The sequence below is a fragment of the Ctenocephalides felis genome, unplaced genomic scaffold (assembly GCF_003426905.1).
Source record: "Ctenocephalides felis isolate EL2017-DRISC unplaced genomic scaffold, ASM342690v1 CF-g0.4_SCAFFOLD_02933, whole genome shotgun sequence".
Taxonomy (NCBI): Eukaryota; Metazoa; Arthropoda; class Insecta; order Siphonaptera; family Pulicidae; genus Ctenocephalides; species Ctenocephalides felis.
In genome coordinates this window covers 3,851-20,521 of record NW_020539087.1, presented here as the reverse complement: position 1 = coordinate 20,521, position 16,671 = coordinate 3,851, and the positions used below count along the sequence as shown (strand labels likewise).

Here is a 16,671-nt window from a genome sequence, read left to right as displayed (position 1 = left end):
TTATAATTGTTAATATAAACATAATTTTAATTTTTTTAAACATATGTAATATCTTTGAAATATATATTTTGTATTTCGTATGATTTGTTCTTATTTCCAATATTAAAAATTATTCATGTTTTTGGGGCTGTATACGATACGTACTAATTAAGAAGTAAAACCAGGGGTAATTTAAATATTATACATGTGCTGCCATCTATTTTTAAAAATTTGTATTCCAATCGAGGTAACGTCAAACCGCCAGACATAGCGATCTATTATACTTGTTTATCTATGACCGGCCATGCTTGCTTTACGGTCAAGTTGGCAACATTGATAGACATTTACAATTTTATTTCAAAGTGGCAGTAGAAGTAGTAGTCAACAAGTGAAGTTTGTTTTTGTTTCGTTTTCGAGCTCTGACTTTGTGATATTTTAATTTACGTGTCGTATAAAAAAGGTTTAAAATTTATTTTTTTGTTAGCAGTTTTTTTCATTTTTGGAAGTGAACGAAAATATTTTGAGCACATATTTGAAGGTATTTAAAATATAGTTAGTATTATATTTTTGTACGTTTTATTTTATTTCAATGTATCATCAATTATTTGTAAATAGATGAATTTTGAAGAACTACTTCAATGTCCTGTTTGTTTCGAACTGCCTAATGGAGCCATACAACAATGTGAACAGGGCCACGCAGTTTGCCAAAATTGCCGAAGAAAACTTACAAATTGTCCTGTATGTCGTGGCTTATTTTATGGCACAAGAAATTATGTTATGGAAGAATTAATTGAGAAAATGAAACGTTCAAATGTAAGTAAATTTGGTATAGTAATGTAATAAACTATTAATTAAATAAAATAAATTTAGATTAAAGGTGAAACTAATAATAAATCAGATGTGAATAATGTCAATAAAATTAGAAGAAGGGCACCACCGTCGGCATCACCAGGGTATTATCCCTGTAAAATCAGTTTTTGTAAAGCAAGTTTGCCAGTGTGCCACACTCTTGTTCATTTGAAGAACCATCACAAAGAGGCTCTATGTGAAGTAAGTAACTTAAAAAAAAGTATATTTTGGTTAGAATATTATTACTCACTAGTGTTTATTTTCAGTCATCTACTCAAGATGGTTCAACTTTTACTCGTGTGATGGACATTTTATGGATACCAGGACTTCGCCAAGTTTTTGCTATGCAAATATCAGATATGGGCCTATTTTATTTAATAATTCATAATGATCAATTTGATGGTAAGCAGTTTTGTTAATTCTTAAATTGTTATACATAAATAATATTATGTTTATTTGTATCTTACAGGAACATTGCGAGCATGGGTACAAATGGTTGCTCATCATCAAGTAGCACAAAAATTTTTGTACGAGTTAAATTTTCACTCAGAAAATCATGCATTAAAAACCGTGTTTATAGACAATGTAAGATGTGCTTGTGAATATGTAGTGTAGTAGTAGGTGGATTAGCTTAGGATGCTTCACTAATTTATTATTAGAAAATCAGTTTTTTATTAAATATTTGCATTAATTAATTACTTTAGGATATAATAAAATAATAATTGCAGGTGCAGTCTGTGAAACAGCCATATGCCCGTTTTTTAAGTACTACAGCAACACCGATGTGCACCTTCATAAAGCGAAATTCAAGAATATTTAATATGCAGAGAGAATGCCCATATTCAAGACTCCATTTAGCAATTACTTTTGCAGATATTCATGGATTAACAATAACACGAACACACGGCACAAAATTTTACAAAAATGTGTGTTATTAAAATACCAACTATATTGTTTATTACAGTCTGATTTTTTTTTTTTCTTGCAGTATTTACGCACTGACTACCCAGAGCTAAAACGACATTGGAAGTTTGACTTAGCAAGCAAAGATAATTTGCTACAAATAAATCAAGCAAATACAGCTGTTGCGACATCCAATGATCATTGAAATAAGCCATAAAATTCCTACAAATGTAATTATAATTTGTTAAAAATGTGATATAGACCAATTTTAAAGGCTTATTACTCGATTGTTACTTGTTAGTTATAGATTTAAACAAAAATTTTGATGTCAAACTTAATAATAAATTAAATTAATAAAACTATCAAAATTGTTTATTATTTATTTAATTAACGCAGTTCTAGTTACAATATTCATTTAGAATGGCATTAATCACTGTCATCTTTTTCTTTACGATGGCTTGATTTCTTCTTTTTATGCACTCTGTGTGAGGGTGATCGTGATCGTGATTTACGCCGTCTTGACCTTTCCCTGGACCTTGATCTTTCTTTACGATGTGATCTGAAATATTTTATCTTATTGACTTACTCAATGCCAAATCAAAATAAAACATAATTTAAAGATATATTTAAAACATTGAGCCTTTAAAACATTAGAATTGAGATTCAAAATAATAACTATTCATTTCGCACATGTCAGAAATAAGAACTAGAAGACAACAAGTTTGTCTTTATGAAGATATGTGAACTATTTTGTTTCCCGTAAAAACATTTTCTAAAGGGAGCCAATTCTTGTTTACAAAAATTATAATTTGATATTAATACACTATATAGTAGAAATGATGAGGTTCAATAAATGTACTACTAGTATTAAACTATTTGAAATTTGAAAAGAATAAAAAGCATTTAAGTGTGATTAATTACCTGTCTCGGTATGAACGACCTCTATCTTCTCTATCATGCGAAGGTGAATGTTCTGCATCTTCTTGCCTAACGCTTCTTTCGCGAAGATCTCGTTCACGTGGATCACGATCTCTATCCCGCTCCCTATCTCTGTCTCTCTCCCTTTCTCTATCCTTATCCCTATCCCGGTCCCTATCTCTTGTCTCACGATCTCTTTCCATTCTTTCTCTTTCCCTTTCGCGCGATCTGTCTCGTGATCTGTCAATATCTCTGTCTCGAGACCTTTCCCGATCTCGAGTTTGAGATCTATCCCTGTCTCTGCTATCCTGTAATTATTAAACAAACAATTTGTTAAATCTATGTTATTCAATTTATAAAGACACTAAAGTAATGTAAAAGAATCCTACTTATGCTTTTCTTTTATGCAGAAAATGTTTTACAAAATGAATAAAATTAACTTGAGAAGCATTCCCAAGCATCAAATATGGTGTTGCAATAGCTTTACTAATACATTGTTGCTATAAAATTAAATGTGCTTCATAGACCTTACTATGTTATAGTACATATTAGGTCTATGATGGCCGCATATTTTAGTGATTTTATAATCCAAACCTCAATGATTTTCATTCCCTTGTTTTTACTTTTTTCATGTACATTAATTACAGTGACTTTCCGCATCAGCGAGTTGTAAAATAACAGTCATATATTGAAATCTTCAATTTTTTTTTTTTGTAAATGTTATAATGTTGTCTATAAATAAATGTTTGTCAATTAATATTCACAAAAGATTATCTTTGCTATTGAGTGCAAATGCTAACTAATGAAGTTTTAATCGGCGTAGTCTGAATATGAACGCAATAGCGATGAGTAATATATATCTGTTTATAAATTCTCTTTCTTGAACATTTAATTTAGGCAACATTTACATCATGTATCAATATAAATGGTCTTGTAATATTAAAGTAGACATTTGAAACATCTAAAGATATGTAAAACTTTAAATGTGTAGTATGTAACCTGGAATAGTTGTGGCAGATGGTAAAATGATATATTTTATAATCTATTATAAAGAAATTATAATAGGTCAGAGTGATAAAATTAGTGGTAAAATAAGCTAAACTAAATTGCTTTAAAAAAGCTAAAATTTTGCACTCAATCTTAGCATAATCTGGTTCTAAACTTACAGGAGAAATTGGTGCTCTTAGTGGTGGCCTTTGACCCACCATGTGTGGAGGCATTACCATCATCGGTGGTCCACCCATAGGAGGAGGCATGCGCATATGAGACCCAACCATCTGTGATACGGGACCTCCTATTGGTGGGGGTGCTACAGGCACCATATTCATTCCGGGAGTTAGCTGTTTCATGTGATCCGAAGGGGTCCAGTTTGAATCTCCTTTGAAAAACAAAACATGTTGTACAACCACTAATTATTAAAATATGAGCAATAAAATGTTTGCATTTGAATATAATTATTCTATACAATAAATATTGTACATAATATAATGTGCAAATAAATGTAGAAAGCTAATTTTGATTTTACTATAAAATGTGTAACAAATATAATTATATATATTCTTTTCCATCCACATAAATATTCAACTAATCAGCTTTTAATTTATGAACAGTATCATTTCATTTACGTTTGGAAAATTGTTGTAAAACTAACAATACATAACATACTGTTCAGTGTGTCCACATTTCAATATTGGCGACACAAGGCTATAAAAAGCAAATTCCATCTGTGCATAGACGAATATTCAGTTTATAATGTATTACAGAGATTATTATGGATTTTCTAAATTCCAAATTACACTAAATGGTTTTAAACATTCACATAAAAATATTTATGAATTACATAAAAATTGTGTTTACCCCATTGTAAATCCTGTGTCGGCTCATAAGTATTGAAGTAAGGATCTGGTTCATAGTAAGGCTCAGACATGTGAGTCGAAGGGAACTGAGAATCTCCCATTTGTGGAGGCGGTAGTGTTGTATCAGGAAAACTTTTTGAAACCCGACTATATTCCCGACGATCAGCTGTCATTACCTAAACAAAAATAAATTGCTAGTAGTGTATCGCACTGTGCCTTAAGACAAATACTGAAACTTTCCGATTTCTAATATTTTTTCTTTTTTTATTGTACTTAGCAAACTATACACATAGTATATTCAGCTAATTTAGAGCTATATTTATTTGGCGGGGTGAGAAGGATCGCTATCCTGCGATAGCACCTTCTTAGATATTATGTTTTTTGTTGTAGTAAATCATTGCAAATTATTTTTTTAAGATGCTTTGGCGGTGAAGGCTTGAGCAGGTTACACGCTAATTCGTTCCAATAAATTAAAACAAAAATTATAAATTGGGGCCTAAAAAGCATTAAAAAGCCAAACCCTTCTAAATTGTTTAAGCAAATTCTCTCCAAATCATAGTAGATTCATGCGCACCATGCTTTTTTATAAACCTTACAATAATCAGAATTTCAATTTTAAGCGACTTTTAATTATATAACTGTAAAAAAAATGTCCCAGTAGATTTAATACTCGTATATGCAAATATTGGAGTTGAACTGCAACTGAATATTTTCAATCCTCTTATCAAGAAGATATTAACTTCCCGGCGTAGAATAAGATATTGTTAAAGTCCTAAAAACGAAAATGAATTTTTTGCACATCTTTGCGTTTAGAAAGTTTCTGAACATTTTGATATACCTAAGAAAAAATTGATGTGTATGTGTTTGCGCATCTGTGTATGTATGTATGAATACAATTTTTCGTCGGCGTTTTCGGGGTACTGTCATATTTCGATGCTGGATACGGAGCAAAAAGTTTGAGAGAACAGACCATCCGATTTGAATTATTCAAAAACGAGTGGTGGTGCTTAGCATTTGGCAAAGACAGGTCCAGCCGGAGATACGAAACTGTATATGCAAAAAATGGCAGTTATTGAAAGAACAAAACATTCGATTTGAATGATTTAAAAACGTTTTGCTTGTATTGACGACACGATTTTGGGGAAAGCAAAAAAAATTCTATTTAATTTTTTTTTATTTCTAATTTTTTTTTAATATCAAAAATAATTCGAATTTTAATTTTATTTTAATTTTAGCTAAAATTCTAAAGCTCACTTATATACTTAAATAATTTTAACTTTGCAATTTAGTACGTGGTGTGTTCAAAAAGTACCCGGAATTACTAATAATTAAATTTCGCGGGTCTGGAGTGTCTGATTGTCAAAATTTTTTTTTTATTGTGTTGGTATACATGCCCCTAAAGTATGATGAAATTTTCAGCTATATTCACTGTTTACTTTGTCTGTGGTAGTCGCTAAGGTTCGACGTGTTTTTCTGAGCTCGGCGATTTTTACAATGAAAGAATTGAAAAAGTCAAAGAATTTGTATTAAATTTTGCGTAAAAAATGAAATAAAGTGTTGCAAAGTGCAAAAATTCACCAGATATGGCTCCGTGTGACTTTTTCCTATTCCCAAAGTTGAAGAGACCCATGAAAGGACGGCGGTTTTCCTCGATTGAAGAAAATCGCCGAGAGTGCTCAAGGACATATCAAAAAGTGAATATCAAGGGTGCTTCGAAAATTGGAAAAAACGCTGGCATAAGTGTATTATATCTGGGGGGGACTACTTTGAAGGGGACCACATTAATGTAGACGAATAAATAAATATTTTTTTGAAAAAACGAAAATTACGAAAACTTTTTGAACAGACCTCGTATATAAAGAATAAAGGATCCCTTCGCATATTGCTAACTCCCTTCATCAAGTTCTGTTCTTTTACTTTTCATGTAAACATATATAAACGTCATCGTCCAATTTATAAGCTCTCATATTCTATGCATAATATACGAATAATGAAAGTTACATTTACAATAATATTTTTAAAAACATTTAGTATTCTACGAATATTTTGTGGGGAAATCAAGCAGGCTAGTGATTGTAGAAAAAAAAACAATTGGACTTGTCAGATATTTTTGTATCATTAATTTTTATAATCAATAAATTTTATATATTTTTATTCAAGTGGAGTTTATACTTTCATATACATTACTACTCCCACAATTCTATTGCGCTACTGGAAGTTTCAGCAATTTGCCTTAATTGTCAGTTTAATTTCGACTATAACACTTTTTCAAACTTTGATGAATTTTTAAGATCAAACTACTTGTCGTAGGGCCGTAATATTTCAGTATGTTCTATAAAACTATGATATCGTCAAAAAGTTCCATAAAAATCGATTTTTTTAACAGTTAAATGAGAACTAATTTAAAATTAATCAGTATCATTCCCAAATAATATCTTTCAAACAGTTTTTGATTTTTTTAAATCGATTCAGAATTGAGGGACGAAATTTTTTTTCACTTTTCTGCGATTTACAAAGAAACGGCTTAGCGGATCGTCGCGCAATATCGACGAACGATAGTTTTCATCGAGATATATCAAATGGCGTTTTTGAGAAAACGTCGATTTAAGGTAAAAAATCTGTTCACACGCACATACACTTTTCCCAATTTTGGTCTCATTCGATTGAGAATGGCTTCAAACGTCGTGAAAACAAAATTGGTAATAATTCCTTTTATTTTAAATGAGTTAATGCATGTAAAATATATTTTCGGCGGCTACTACTATGCTAATACGCTAATACGCTAATACGCGGCTAATACGTATTATGTTTAGTAACATATTCTATGCATGTATTACCGTGGAAAAACACGTTCAACATGACGAACTTTATTCCTGAACGAATTAAGTAGGTTATGGGAAGCACCACTGCATTTCATAAACGAAAATTGATATATTTGAAAAAAAAAAACAGTAGATACATGTTTATATTAGATATAAACAATAAAGCAATTTAATGTGTTCATTTTTGTCTGAAATATAGTATATCAATTGTTATGTTTCAATATCTTTTATGAGTAATTTTTAAACTAGCTGTAAGTGGAATTCTGTCTTGAGGCAATTAAGGCATCGTGCCTTAAGGCAAATTGCTGGAACTTCCCGTACCGTAACGAAATGTTCAAGGAAAACTGAATGTTTTCAAATAGATTATTATAAATACTGTAACATTGTCTAATATTTAGATTTATATAAACCGAATTGCAAAGTTCAAATTATTTGTTTAAAGTATATTAGAAATTTAGTCAGAATTAAAAATAAAATCTGAATTATTTTCGATATTCAAAAAAACTAAAAAAAAAAAAAATATTACAATTTTTTTTCCAAAATCAATTATTTTGTTAAAATAAGCTGAAAGTTTTTTGAATCATTTAAATTGGACGCTTAGTTCTCTTAAAAACTGCCATTTTTTGCACATTTAGCTCTGTATCTTTGAAATGGCTGGGCCTGCCATTGCCAAAAACTAACAATCACTTCTCACAATCATTACCAATTGAATGTTTTTTAGATCATTTAAATCGGATGCTCCGTTCTCTTAAAAACTCGATTTCTATTTTCTGCACTCTTTGCTCCAAATCTCCGAAATGGCTGGACATACGTTTGCCAAAAACTAATCAGCTCTTTTCCCTATCGATAGGAATCGAATGTTTTTTTAACCATTCAAATCAGTTGATCCGTGCGCCCGGAAACGTGACTGGAAATTTGTATTCATACATACATACATACACACACACACACACACACACACACACACACACACATACATCCATCTTTCTGAGGTATGCCAAAATGTTCAGAAACCTTTAAAACGTCAAGAAATGCAAAAATTTTCAATTTCGATTTTCGGCCTATTACAATAACTTACCCTACGGGAAGTTAAAATTGAAAATGAGTAGTTTTGGAAAATTTTGGGCAAATGAGGCAGAAATGTAAAATGATATGGAAAAGATCTTAAATATCGTCTGTAAGATGTCTGGATACTAAGTAACGCTGAATTTGTAAATAGTATATTTATATACTTTAAATTTGTTTGATTAGATAGTACAATACCTGAATAACATTTTCTTTAACCCCAGGAGAAGGTGTAGTAGGGTTTATACCTGGTGCTTCTTCATCACCCCTTCGACTAGCAAGTCCTGTACCACCAATAACATCTATTGATCCTGTCATTCTACGACCTGGAGGAGGGCCAGCCTTTCGAATTCCAGCAGATGGTATGTTTGCGTATTTACTATTTTCATTAGAAAGTGCAGTCACAACTCTTGACCCTGTATTGATATTACCTGCAAGTAACAATTTATGTACTAACAGGAATACAAAATTTTATAATTAAGTTCTAGTTCAAGATATATTCTAAACTTGTAAATAATAGCTTGTCATATAATGTTTCCAAATATAAATAATACTTCAAATTTAAATTATATCAAGTTTAAGTGGCATACCAAGAACAAGAAGACCAGTTCCGGACTCATGAACTCTCATTCTCTTCTGTCGTTCGCAATATGCTCTCCAGGTATCTTCATTGAATCCATAATTGAAATAATCTGAAATAAAGTATTTTAGTAGTCTATAAAAAAAATAATACATTACTAAATATTAATAAAATGAAATTGCTACCTGTTACATCTGCTCCTGGCTTTCTCCATGGCTTATCTTCTAAGGAGTCTATACTAAATTCATGTACTTGTATTCCATTAATAATTCCAGCTTGTTCAAAATCATCAATATTAAATTTTCCTTGTACCTGTTTAGGTTTATCGGCATTCGGAGCACCAGCAGCAAGTAGAGGTGCCCTTTGCTAAAGGCATTGTTGGTGTTATAAATATAAATAAATACACACACACGCACATATATATATATATATATATATATATATATATATATATATATATGAATAAAGTCTAATAATAAGGCATAATATCAATAAAAAAAAACATTTTATCAACTTTTAAACATTTATTTCACTATCCATAAGATTTAGCTATAATCCCAGCCTTCATTCAGTGGAAATACTTGCTAATCTTAATGCTAAAAGCAGAAAAGTTAATAACCCATGGCATGAGGATATGTTAATACACTACATAAAAAGTACAAACAGAAACATTGAAATAAGATTATATTGGGTTGTTGGGAAAGTGACTTCGTTTTTATAGACATTTTGTCAAGTTATTTTCATATAAAAAACAAATAAATCATGTATTGGCTGTTCTGATTGAAATTTTTTTGTCATATTTCTGGTAGTAGCATAATTCCTATACCATAAACTTTTTGGTCGTTATTGGCAAAAAACTGATCAGTGTTTTTTGAACTCATTTGAGGTAAATGTTTTACAGCTTAACCATTTTTTTTAGTGACCAGAACAAATAATGGTCCGATGATGCCAGGTTTGGAGATTTGATGGATGTTGCAATGAAAGTTTTTGGCGATTGAGCAAACTTATGTGAGGTTGTGTTGTCTTGCAATACTATACTTAGCAATTGCTTGCTTCATCAGCAATTGCGCGAAAAAAATTGATAATTTTCATGACTTTTCAGACGGGGAACGCGGACGCCAGTGCGGCGACACAGGTTTCTTTCTATGAGAACCATACATGGAGCTTCAAGAAAAATTCCATATCTTTTAAGTGGTGATGTATTATTATAGGGTTAAGTATAATGTTAGCTTGAACAAAATACAATTGAATCCTCTGTTGTAAAAAAAAACAAAGTGGCTTTCCGAACAACCTTATATATTGACACAGTTTTTTTCTTGAGTCAATTTTTGTTGTTATATAAGTATTTACGTCTATTATTTATAAATGAGTTTATAATGTTCATGGGGATCAATATGTTGATATCATTTTCATCAATTTCTGTCCATGAACATTTTTGACTGAATTTTGTTTGAGATTTTTTGCTGAACATATTTGGTTAGATATTTGATGGATTTGAAGGAATTAAACTTTTCCCAATTTGATCAATTTTCTTTATTTTATTTTTTCACAATGTGGCATTCAAAATACATGTAATTAAATTTTCCACATTATGTAGAAATAATGAAATTTATTTTGACAAGTAATTTTGCTGTTGTTTCTAAAATAGCTCAAACACCAAACATTTGCTATCTACTATAATAAAAAAATGGCATTTTTGTTCAGAAATGATTGGGCACAGCTAGTATATTATAAATATTTTTTCAATATTTAACTATGCAGATGTAAAAATAAAATTAAAAAAAAAAAGGATAGTCAATACGTCAGGTGTATGTATAACGCACTGAGAGATTCGTTTTGACTATAAACAATATCATCATGCAATGTTTCATTAAAATCCAGTTGTGTAAACCTAAATATCAGTTGTTTTAATTGATTTAATTTTAAGAAAAGTTGTGAAAATAAGTTTGAAAAATTACAACTGATTGTAGCTATAAAAGTAATAGATAAATTATTTATACCTTCACATTTATCCCTGCATATGAAGGACCTGATTTGATATCTCCTATAACAACATTAATATCATCATCGGATTCACTATCACTATCTGCATTTGAATCATGTTTGCTTTCTTCTTCTCCATTCTCATTATCTCTCTGGTCAATAGGTTCCTGAACATCAAAGTGTTCCTATAAATGAAAGTATTATAAGGTTACTATGGTTTTCTCATCATGAAGAACAGGGTCATATTTTCCAAAATATAATTAATTTTACCCAATACTAGGGAGTACTCAATACTAGATATATATACCCAGTAAAAACCGGGCGGCGGTAGCAATCTGAAGTACACATTGATTATACATGGGTGTCACAGCACCGAAGGAATGCTTGGAGATTTCACAGTGCCGACGCTCACGTCACACGGTGTTTACTGGGTATATATATATATATATATATATATATATATATATATATATATGGAAATGGGAAAAACTCTCACACTACTTCTTTCCTGAATCGAGTCGGAGTTTGACTCAGCTCACGGACCTGCCCTAGGGCAGCACTACCCATTATTATTATTATAAATATATATATATATATATATATATATATATATATAAATATAAATATATAGTTTCTTAAAAAAATATTTCATAAAATAGTTACTATTTACTATTGACGACTAGATAGTGTTACAGTAAAGCTGTAATTTTTAATTACTTTAGTTCTGTCACTATTCCCAAAGTAAATACTCTCAATTTAAATTTAATTAAACCAAAATAAACTTTAAAACTGCACATATTTTCCACCTCACTGAAAGGTCGTTTATCATTACGAGCATGGTACTGAAATTATGATGGTAAAATATATGAAGCAAAAACTAAAAACATTTACATGACGTTAAAACAAATCTCAGTAAGAAATTTTGGCAAAATTAGTTCCAGAATTGTCAATGATAGAATTAGTTACCTCATCTACATGTTCATTATGTGACTCTTCTTTCTCCTCCACAGGTTCTCGCTCACAATTATTTTCGTTTGTTTCTTCTTGATTTTTATCATTCTCTTTTGCTACATGATCTTGAGAGTCAGCATTGGATTCCCCATAAAGCCAGCTATCTTCATTTCCTGAATCATCAGCCATCTCCAGAGAAATATGACTTATTCCACAACTTAACACATTTTCAGAATTCAACAAATGCACTTTTATTCGCCCCGAAAGCTACAAACTTTTACTAATGTTAGAGCCCTAAACAATACTAAAATTTAATTTGGTAAGAGCCAATAAAAGCGGCAAAACTGCCGGTAATGCTAATTTATGTCTGACATTAACAGACAATGTAATAATGCTTTTGCCGATATTTTCATTTGCAGGGTTACCAGAAAAGAATCGCTATGTGTGTGACAATGAAATTGTATAATGGCCCGTCTCCATAGATAAGTAAATATAAGTAGATCGCTATCTGAGGCCATTTGACATTACCTCCATTTTAATATTTTTAGCGATCTGAAGAAGGCAGCACTTGTTCAGTATATAAATCAACCGCTGGTACTATTCCTAGATATGGTTCGCATACGTAATTCAAAATAAGAAAACCTAAATAATTACTTATATTGGAAATGAGAAAAAAAACATACGAAGTACAAAATATATTTTCAAATATATCACAAACATTTTTACATAACAATTAAAATTTTTATAAATGTAATAATCAATATATACATAATAATAAGTATTATAATTTTACAATTATAAGTAACTAAAAAAGTATTCACAATGGTATGATAAATTTACAAGGAACGATCAATATGAATTACTTAATGATCAACAATATATAACAACTACACAGAAATATTGTAAAAGCTTTCATAAGTATAATGAATTTACACGAACTGACTAATATTCATTTCTTACTGACTAATAATAATATATTAAAAAGAGAAGAGAAAAGTATAGAGTCTAAGTATGTATAGTTTATAGAGTATATACTATAGATAATGGAATAGTATAATTAGAAGAAATGATAAATAATAAAAAAATTTAAAAAGTTAAATCCTACAGACATAAAATATATATATTGATATCAAAATTGATGAAAAACTAAATTCCAAGAATTAAAATTCATTTATGAGTCATTCTTCTTTAACATTAACTTTGCATTTGATAGTTATTTTGCTTTCCAATCAATCATTAATAAAGCTGCATTCTACAAAATCTTGAATTTCTTATGATTCGATTGTGTCAATAGAACAGTGCAGCAGTTCTTTTGGCTGGAATGTTAAGAATATTTCTGAGCATCTTATACTCTGTTGCAATTTATACCTTGAATTGTTGCATTGTTTGTCTATCCTTCTTAACTCCCTCAACATATAATGGATGTGTCATACATTTTGCATGCCCTCGGCATCCTTAGTCACTAGATTCTGCTGCAATTTGTATTCCCAAGAACATCTAATAAACATAACATGTAATATAATATCAAGTCGTAATAGCAAATGGTATTACAATATTCAGAATTATTATTACCCTTTCCACTGGAGTTGCAGAGTGTTCTCCTGGGCATATATCAGATTGTCTTTCTCTTCTTATATCACTAATATTACTATACTGTGAACTATAGATATGAGAACTATTCTGTTAAATATAATTGGACATTTCTAATTTGTTTACTTCATAAAACCGGAAAAAAGTGCATTTTTTTATTAATTCTGAAGTTACTACAATTTGGTGCGTTACATTTTCTTGTTATTATCTCTCTATTTAATAGTTATTTTGCTATCTATTCGATCCATAGATAGAAGAAGAGTATCAATGAATCAATCATTAATAAAAAATAATTTTAATAAATTAAACATACTAAATACAAAATATATTCTCAAATATATCACAGACATATTTTTGAAGAATTATAAACTAAACAGAAATAACTGACTACTATTAATTAAAGTATATTACAGACATATTTTTAAATTACTACAAATTAAAGAGAAATAACTTATTAATATTAATTACTTAATGACTAATTAGGTAAGTAATTAATATATTATATATTAAAAACTTAAAAACTAAGAAGTGAAAAGCGCAGGAGTATTGACGGTGGAATGACAAATTTAGAAGGAATGACAAGTAATGCAAAAATTTAAAAGCATAAAAAGAACAGCAAACTTTTAAAAAAGAACCAATACTTCCCAAAGAAAATAATCCTAAGAACAAAAAATATATATATTGATATCCAAATTGAGAAAAAACTAAATTACTAGGATTAAAATTAATTTACGAAACATTCTTTTCTATTATCTCTCTATTTAATAGTTATTTTGCTATCTAATCGATCCATAGATAGAAGAAGAGTATCAATGAATCAATCATTAATAAAGTTACATTTGACGAAATCTTTGAATAGTTTCTGTGTATGAGTGTGTTTTAAACATCACATTTACCCATTTTATGATCATGATGAATACTTTAACACTAAAACTTCCATAAAAGATAAAAAACTATAAAGCCAGGTGTTTTCAATAAACAGAATAAAAATTTATGCATTTGATGCCTTTGCGGACTTTTGGACAGTTTCAAAGCAAGAATTATGTCCTTCGCTGTGAACTTTTTTATTTTCCTTGCTAATGGTATTTAAAATTAAAATTACTTGGCCATTTTACTGGATTTGCACACTTTTGTGGTTTTGTTTACCCTCTATCAGAATTATCAGAATGTTTTCCTAGTCATGACTGTGTGAGAGAAGAACTCTTTCATAATTCCCGTAAAGGAGATTTGTCTAAACTAAAGCTCAAAGAAGCCTAAACAAGAAGCATATTATTATATAAATTATTACAAGAAAGACAGATACTTGATTTAAAGATACAACCACATTATTCAAAATCAATATCTAAGCAACTTGACCCTGGTAGAGTTGTTCTGAAGTTTTCTCGCGAGCAAGTTCGGGTTATCAGCTAGGCGATTTCTATATTTGTGTGAGTAAGCGATTATTTCATCCTTAACTGTGCTAGTGCCTGTGTCTTGGTGTATTAACCAATTTGGAATATACTTTGGTGCTTTCAAAATTTCTTTTAATAACTTGTTTTGAAATCTTTGAATTAAAGGAGATTTGTCTAATCTACCTACTTCCATAAAGCTCAAAGAAGCCTAAACAAAAAGCATATTATTATATAAATTATTACAATAAAGACAGATACTTGATTTAAAGATACAACCACATTATTCAAAATCAATATCTAAGCAACTTGTATTTAATTACCTGAAGTAAGATTACTATCCTTCGACAATCTGTCACTGCTTCTACGTCATTTTTACAAATTGACATTGATACACCAAGTACTAAAATAATTATTATTAAAATACATTCATATAGTACAAACCCGGCATATTTAAGCTCCGGAGAACGTGAACTTTAGGATGCTTTATTGAATTGATTGAAAAGTGTTAGACTTCTGACATTTTCATCGTATTATTATAATACATTTTCATTATATAAATAAATACAATATACCTGGCCATCACTTGCAAGAAAGACGAGCAATTCAATATTCATTAATTGAAACAACTTGGTACGTGACCATACTAAATTTATTTATTAAATATTCACTAAAACAGAAATATTTAGCAAGAACACGGTTATACAAACATAGGTTTTTTTATCATTTTAATAATTTTTACAACTGTCCTGAAACGGACAACAAGTAAAATATTTGACATGAAACTGAAGGCGTTGGCAAAATACAAATCATCTGACCATTGCCAGTGATTTGTCGAAGGTCTTATCTATTGTTGATTAATGCAGAAGAAATTTTCTTTTTAATCGGGCCCTGGTAGAGTTGTTCTGAAGTTTTCTCGCGAGCAAGTTCGGGTGATCAGCTAGGCGATTTCAATATTTGTGTGCGTAAGCGATTATTTCATCCATAACTGTGCTAGTGCCTGTGTCTTTGTGTATTAACAAATTTGGTACTTTGTGTATAAACATACTTTGGTGCTTTCAAAATTTCTTTTAATAACTTGTTTTGAAATCCTTGAATTATTGAAGCGTTTGAGTTGGAAGTTGATCTCCATAGCTGTATGCCGTATGTCCAAATTGGTTTAATGATGACTTTATAGAGGTAAAGTTCATTATGCGTGTCAAGTTTTGATTTTCGTCCAAGGAGCCAATGATATCTTCTTCTTATTTCTTCAAGCTGCTTCCTCTTTTTCTTAATGTGTTCTTTCCAGGTTAGTCTCTTATCCAGGTGTAAACCTAGATATTTGTCTGCATCTGTTTGATCTATAATTTCGTCATTAAGTCTTACTGCAGGACAACTCCCTTTGCAAAGAGTGAAAGTAATGTGCTTTGACTTGCTACTGTGAACTTCTATTCTCCACAAGATTAACCATTTTTCTATCACGTCAAGATGATCCTGCAGCATTTTTGATGTGATTATGGGATCTTCATGTGTTTCCATTATGCCTGTGTCGTCTGCATATGTTGCTGTCAAAATGTCATTTTTCTGTGGTAGGTCCGCAGTGTATATGAGGTATAATAGTGGCCCAATGATTCTACCTTGAGGCACTCCCGATCTGACAGAATGTGATGAGGATGTTTTACCCCTTACACTAACGAAGAATGTTCTACCTTCCAGGTAGGACTTTATTATTAGGTATATATCAATCAATAATGCATTTTTTATTTTGTAAAGTAGGCCGGGGTGCCACACTTTATCAAATGCTTGAC

General features: G+C 30.3%; 2 protein-coding genes across 2 annotated transcripts; one reads left to right on the top strand and one right to left on the bottom strand.

The window, feature by feature from the left end:
* Positions 1–352: 352 nt before the first annotated feature.
* LOC113381597 (E3 ubiquitin-protein ligase Siah1-like) lies at positions 353–1,999 on the top strand. The gene is made up of 7 exons (XM_026620400.1): positions 353–517; positions 595–792; positions 850–1,029; positions 1,095–1,230; positions 1,298–1,413; positions 1,557–1,754; positions 1,817–1,999. The coding sequence occupies exons 2-7, from the start codon at positions 595–597 to the stop codon at positions 1,934–1,936; spliced, it is 948 nt and encodes a 315-aa protein (XP_026476185.1). The 5' UTR covers positions 353–517; the 3' UTR covers positions 1,937–1,999.
* A 122-nt stretch (positions 2,000–2,121) lies between these two features.
* LOC113381596 (pre-mRNA 3'-end-processing factor FIP1-like) lies at positions 2,122–12,306 on the bottom strand. The gene is made up of 9 exons (XM_026620399.1): positions 11,922–12,306; positions 10,973–11,140; positions 9,158–9,338; positions 8,983–9,084; positions 8,591–8,823; positions 4,507–4,681; positions 3,816–4,027; positions 2,653–2,957; positions 2,122–2,290 (listed from the first exon to the last, which is right to left on the bottom strand). The coding sequence occupies exons 1-9, from the start codon at positions 12,093–12,095 to the stop codon at positions 2,158–2,160; spliced, it is 1,683 nt and encodes a 560-aa protein (XP_026476184.1). The 5' UTR covers positions 12,096–12,306; the 3' UTR covers positions 2,122–2,157.
* Between the last annotated feature and the right edge of the window lie 4,365 nt (positions 12,307–16,671).

What these genes read in the sequence shown, in the direction of transcription:
- LOC113381597 (XM_026620400.1), top strand. Translation starts at nt 595, where the DNA reads ATGAATTTTGAAGAACTACTTCAATGTCCTGTTTGTTTCGAACTGCCT. An exon ending in ACAAAGAGGCTCTATGTGAA is followed by an intron (nt 1,030 to 1,094) that starts GTAAGTAACTTA and finishes GTTTATTTTCAG; the next exon opens with TCATCTACTCAAGATGGTTC. An exon ending in GCACAAAATTTTACAAAAAT is followed by an intron (nt 1,755 to 1,816) that starts GTGTGTTATTAA and finishes TTTTTCTTGCAG; the next exon opens with TATTTACGCACTGACTACCC.
- LOC113381596 (XM_026620399.1), bottom strand. Translation starts at nt 12,095, where the DNA reads ATGGCTGATGATTCAGGAAATGAAGATAGCTGGCTTTATGGGGAATCC. An exon ending in TTAAAGAAAATGTTATTCAG is followed by an intron (nt 4,682 to 8,590) that starts GTATTGTACTAT and finishes ATTTTTGTTTAG; the next exon opens with GTAATGACAGCTGATCGTCG. An exon ending in TAAGAGCACCAATTTCTCCT is followed by an intron (nt 2,958 to 3,815) that starts GTAAGTTTAGAA and finishes TAATAATTACAG; the next exon opens with GATAGCAGAGACAGGGATAG.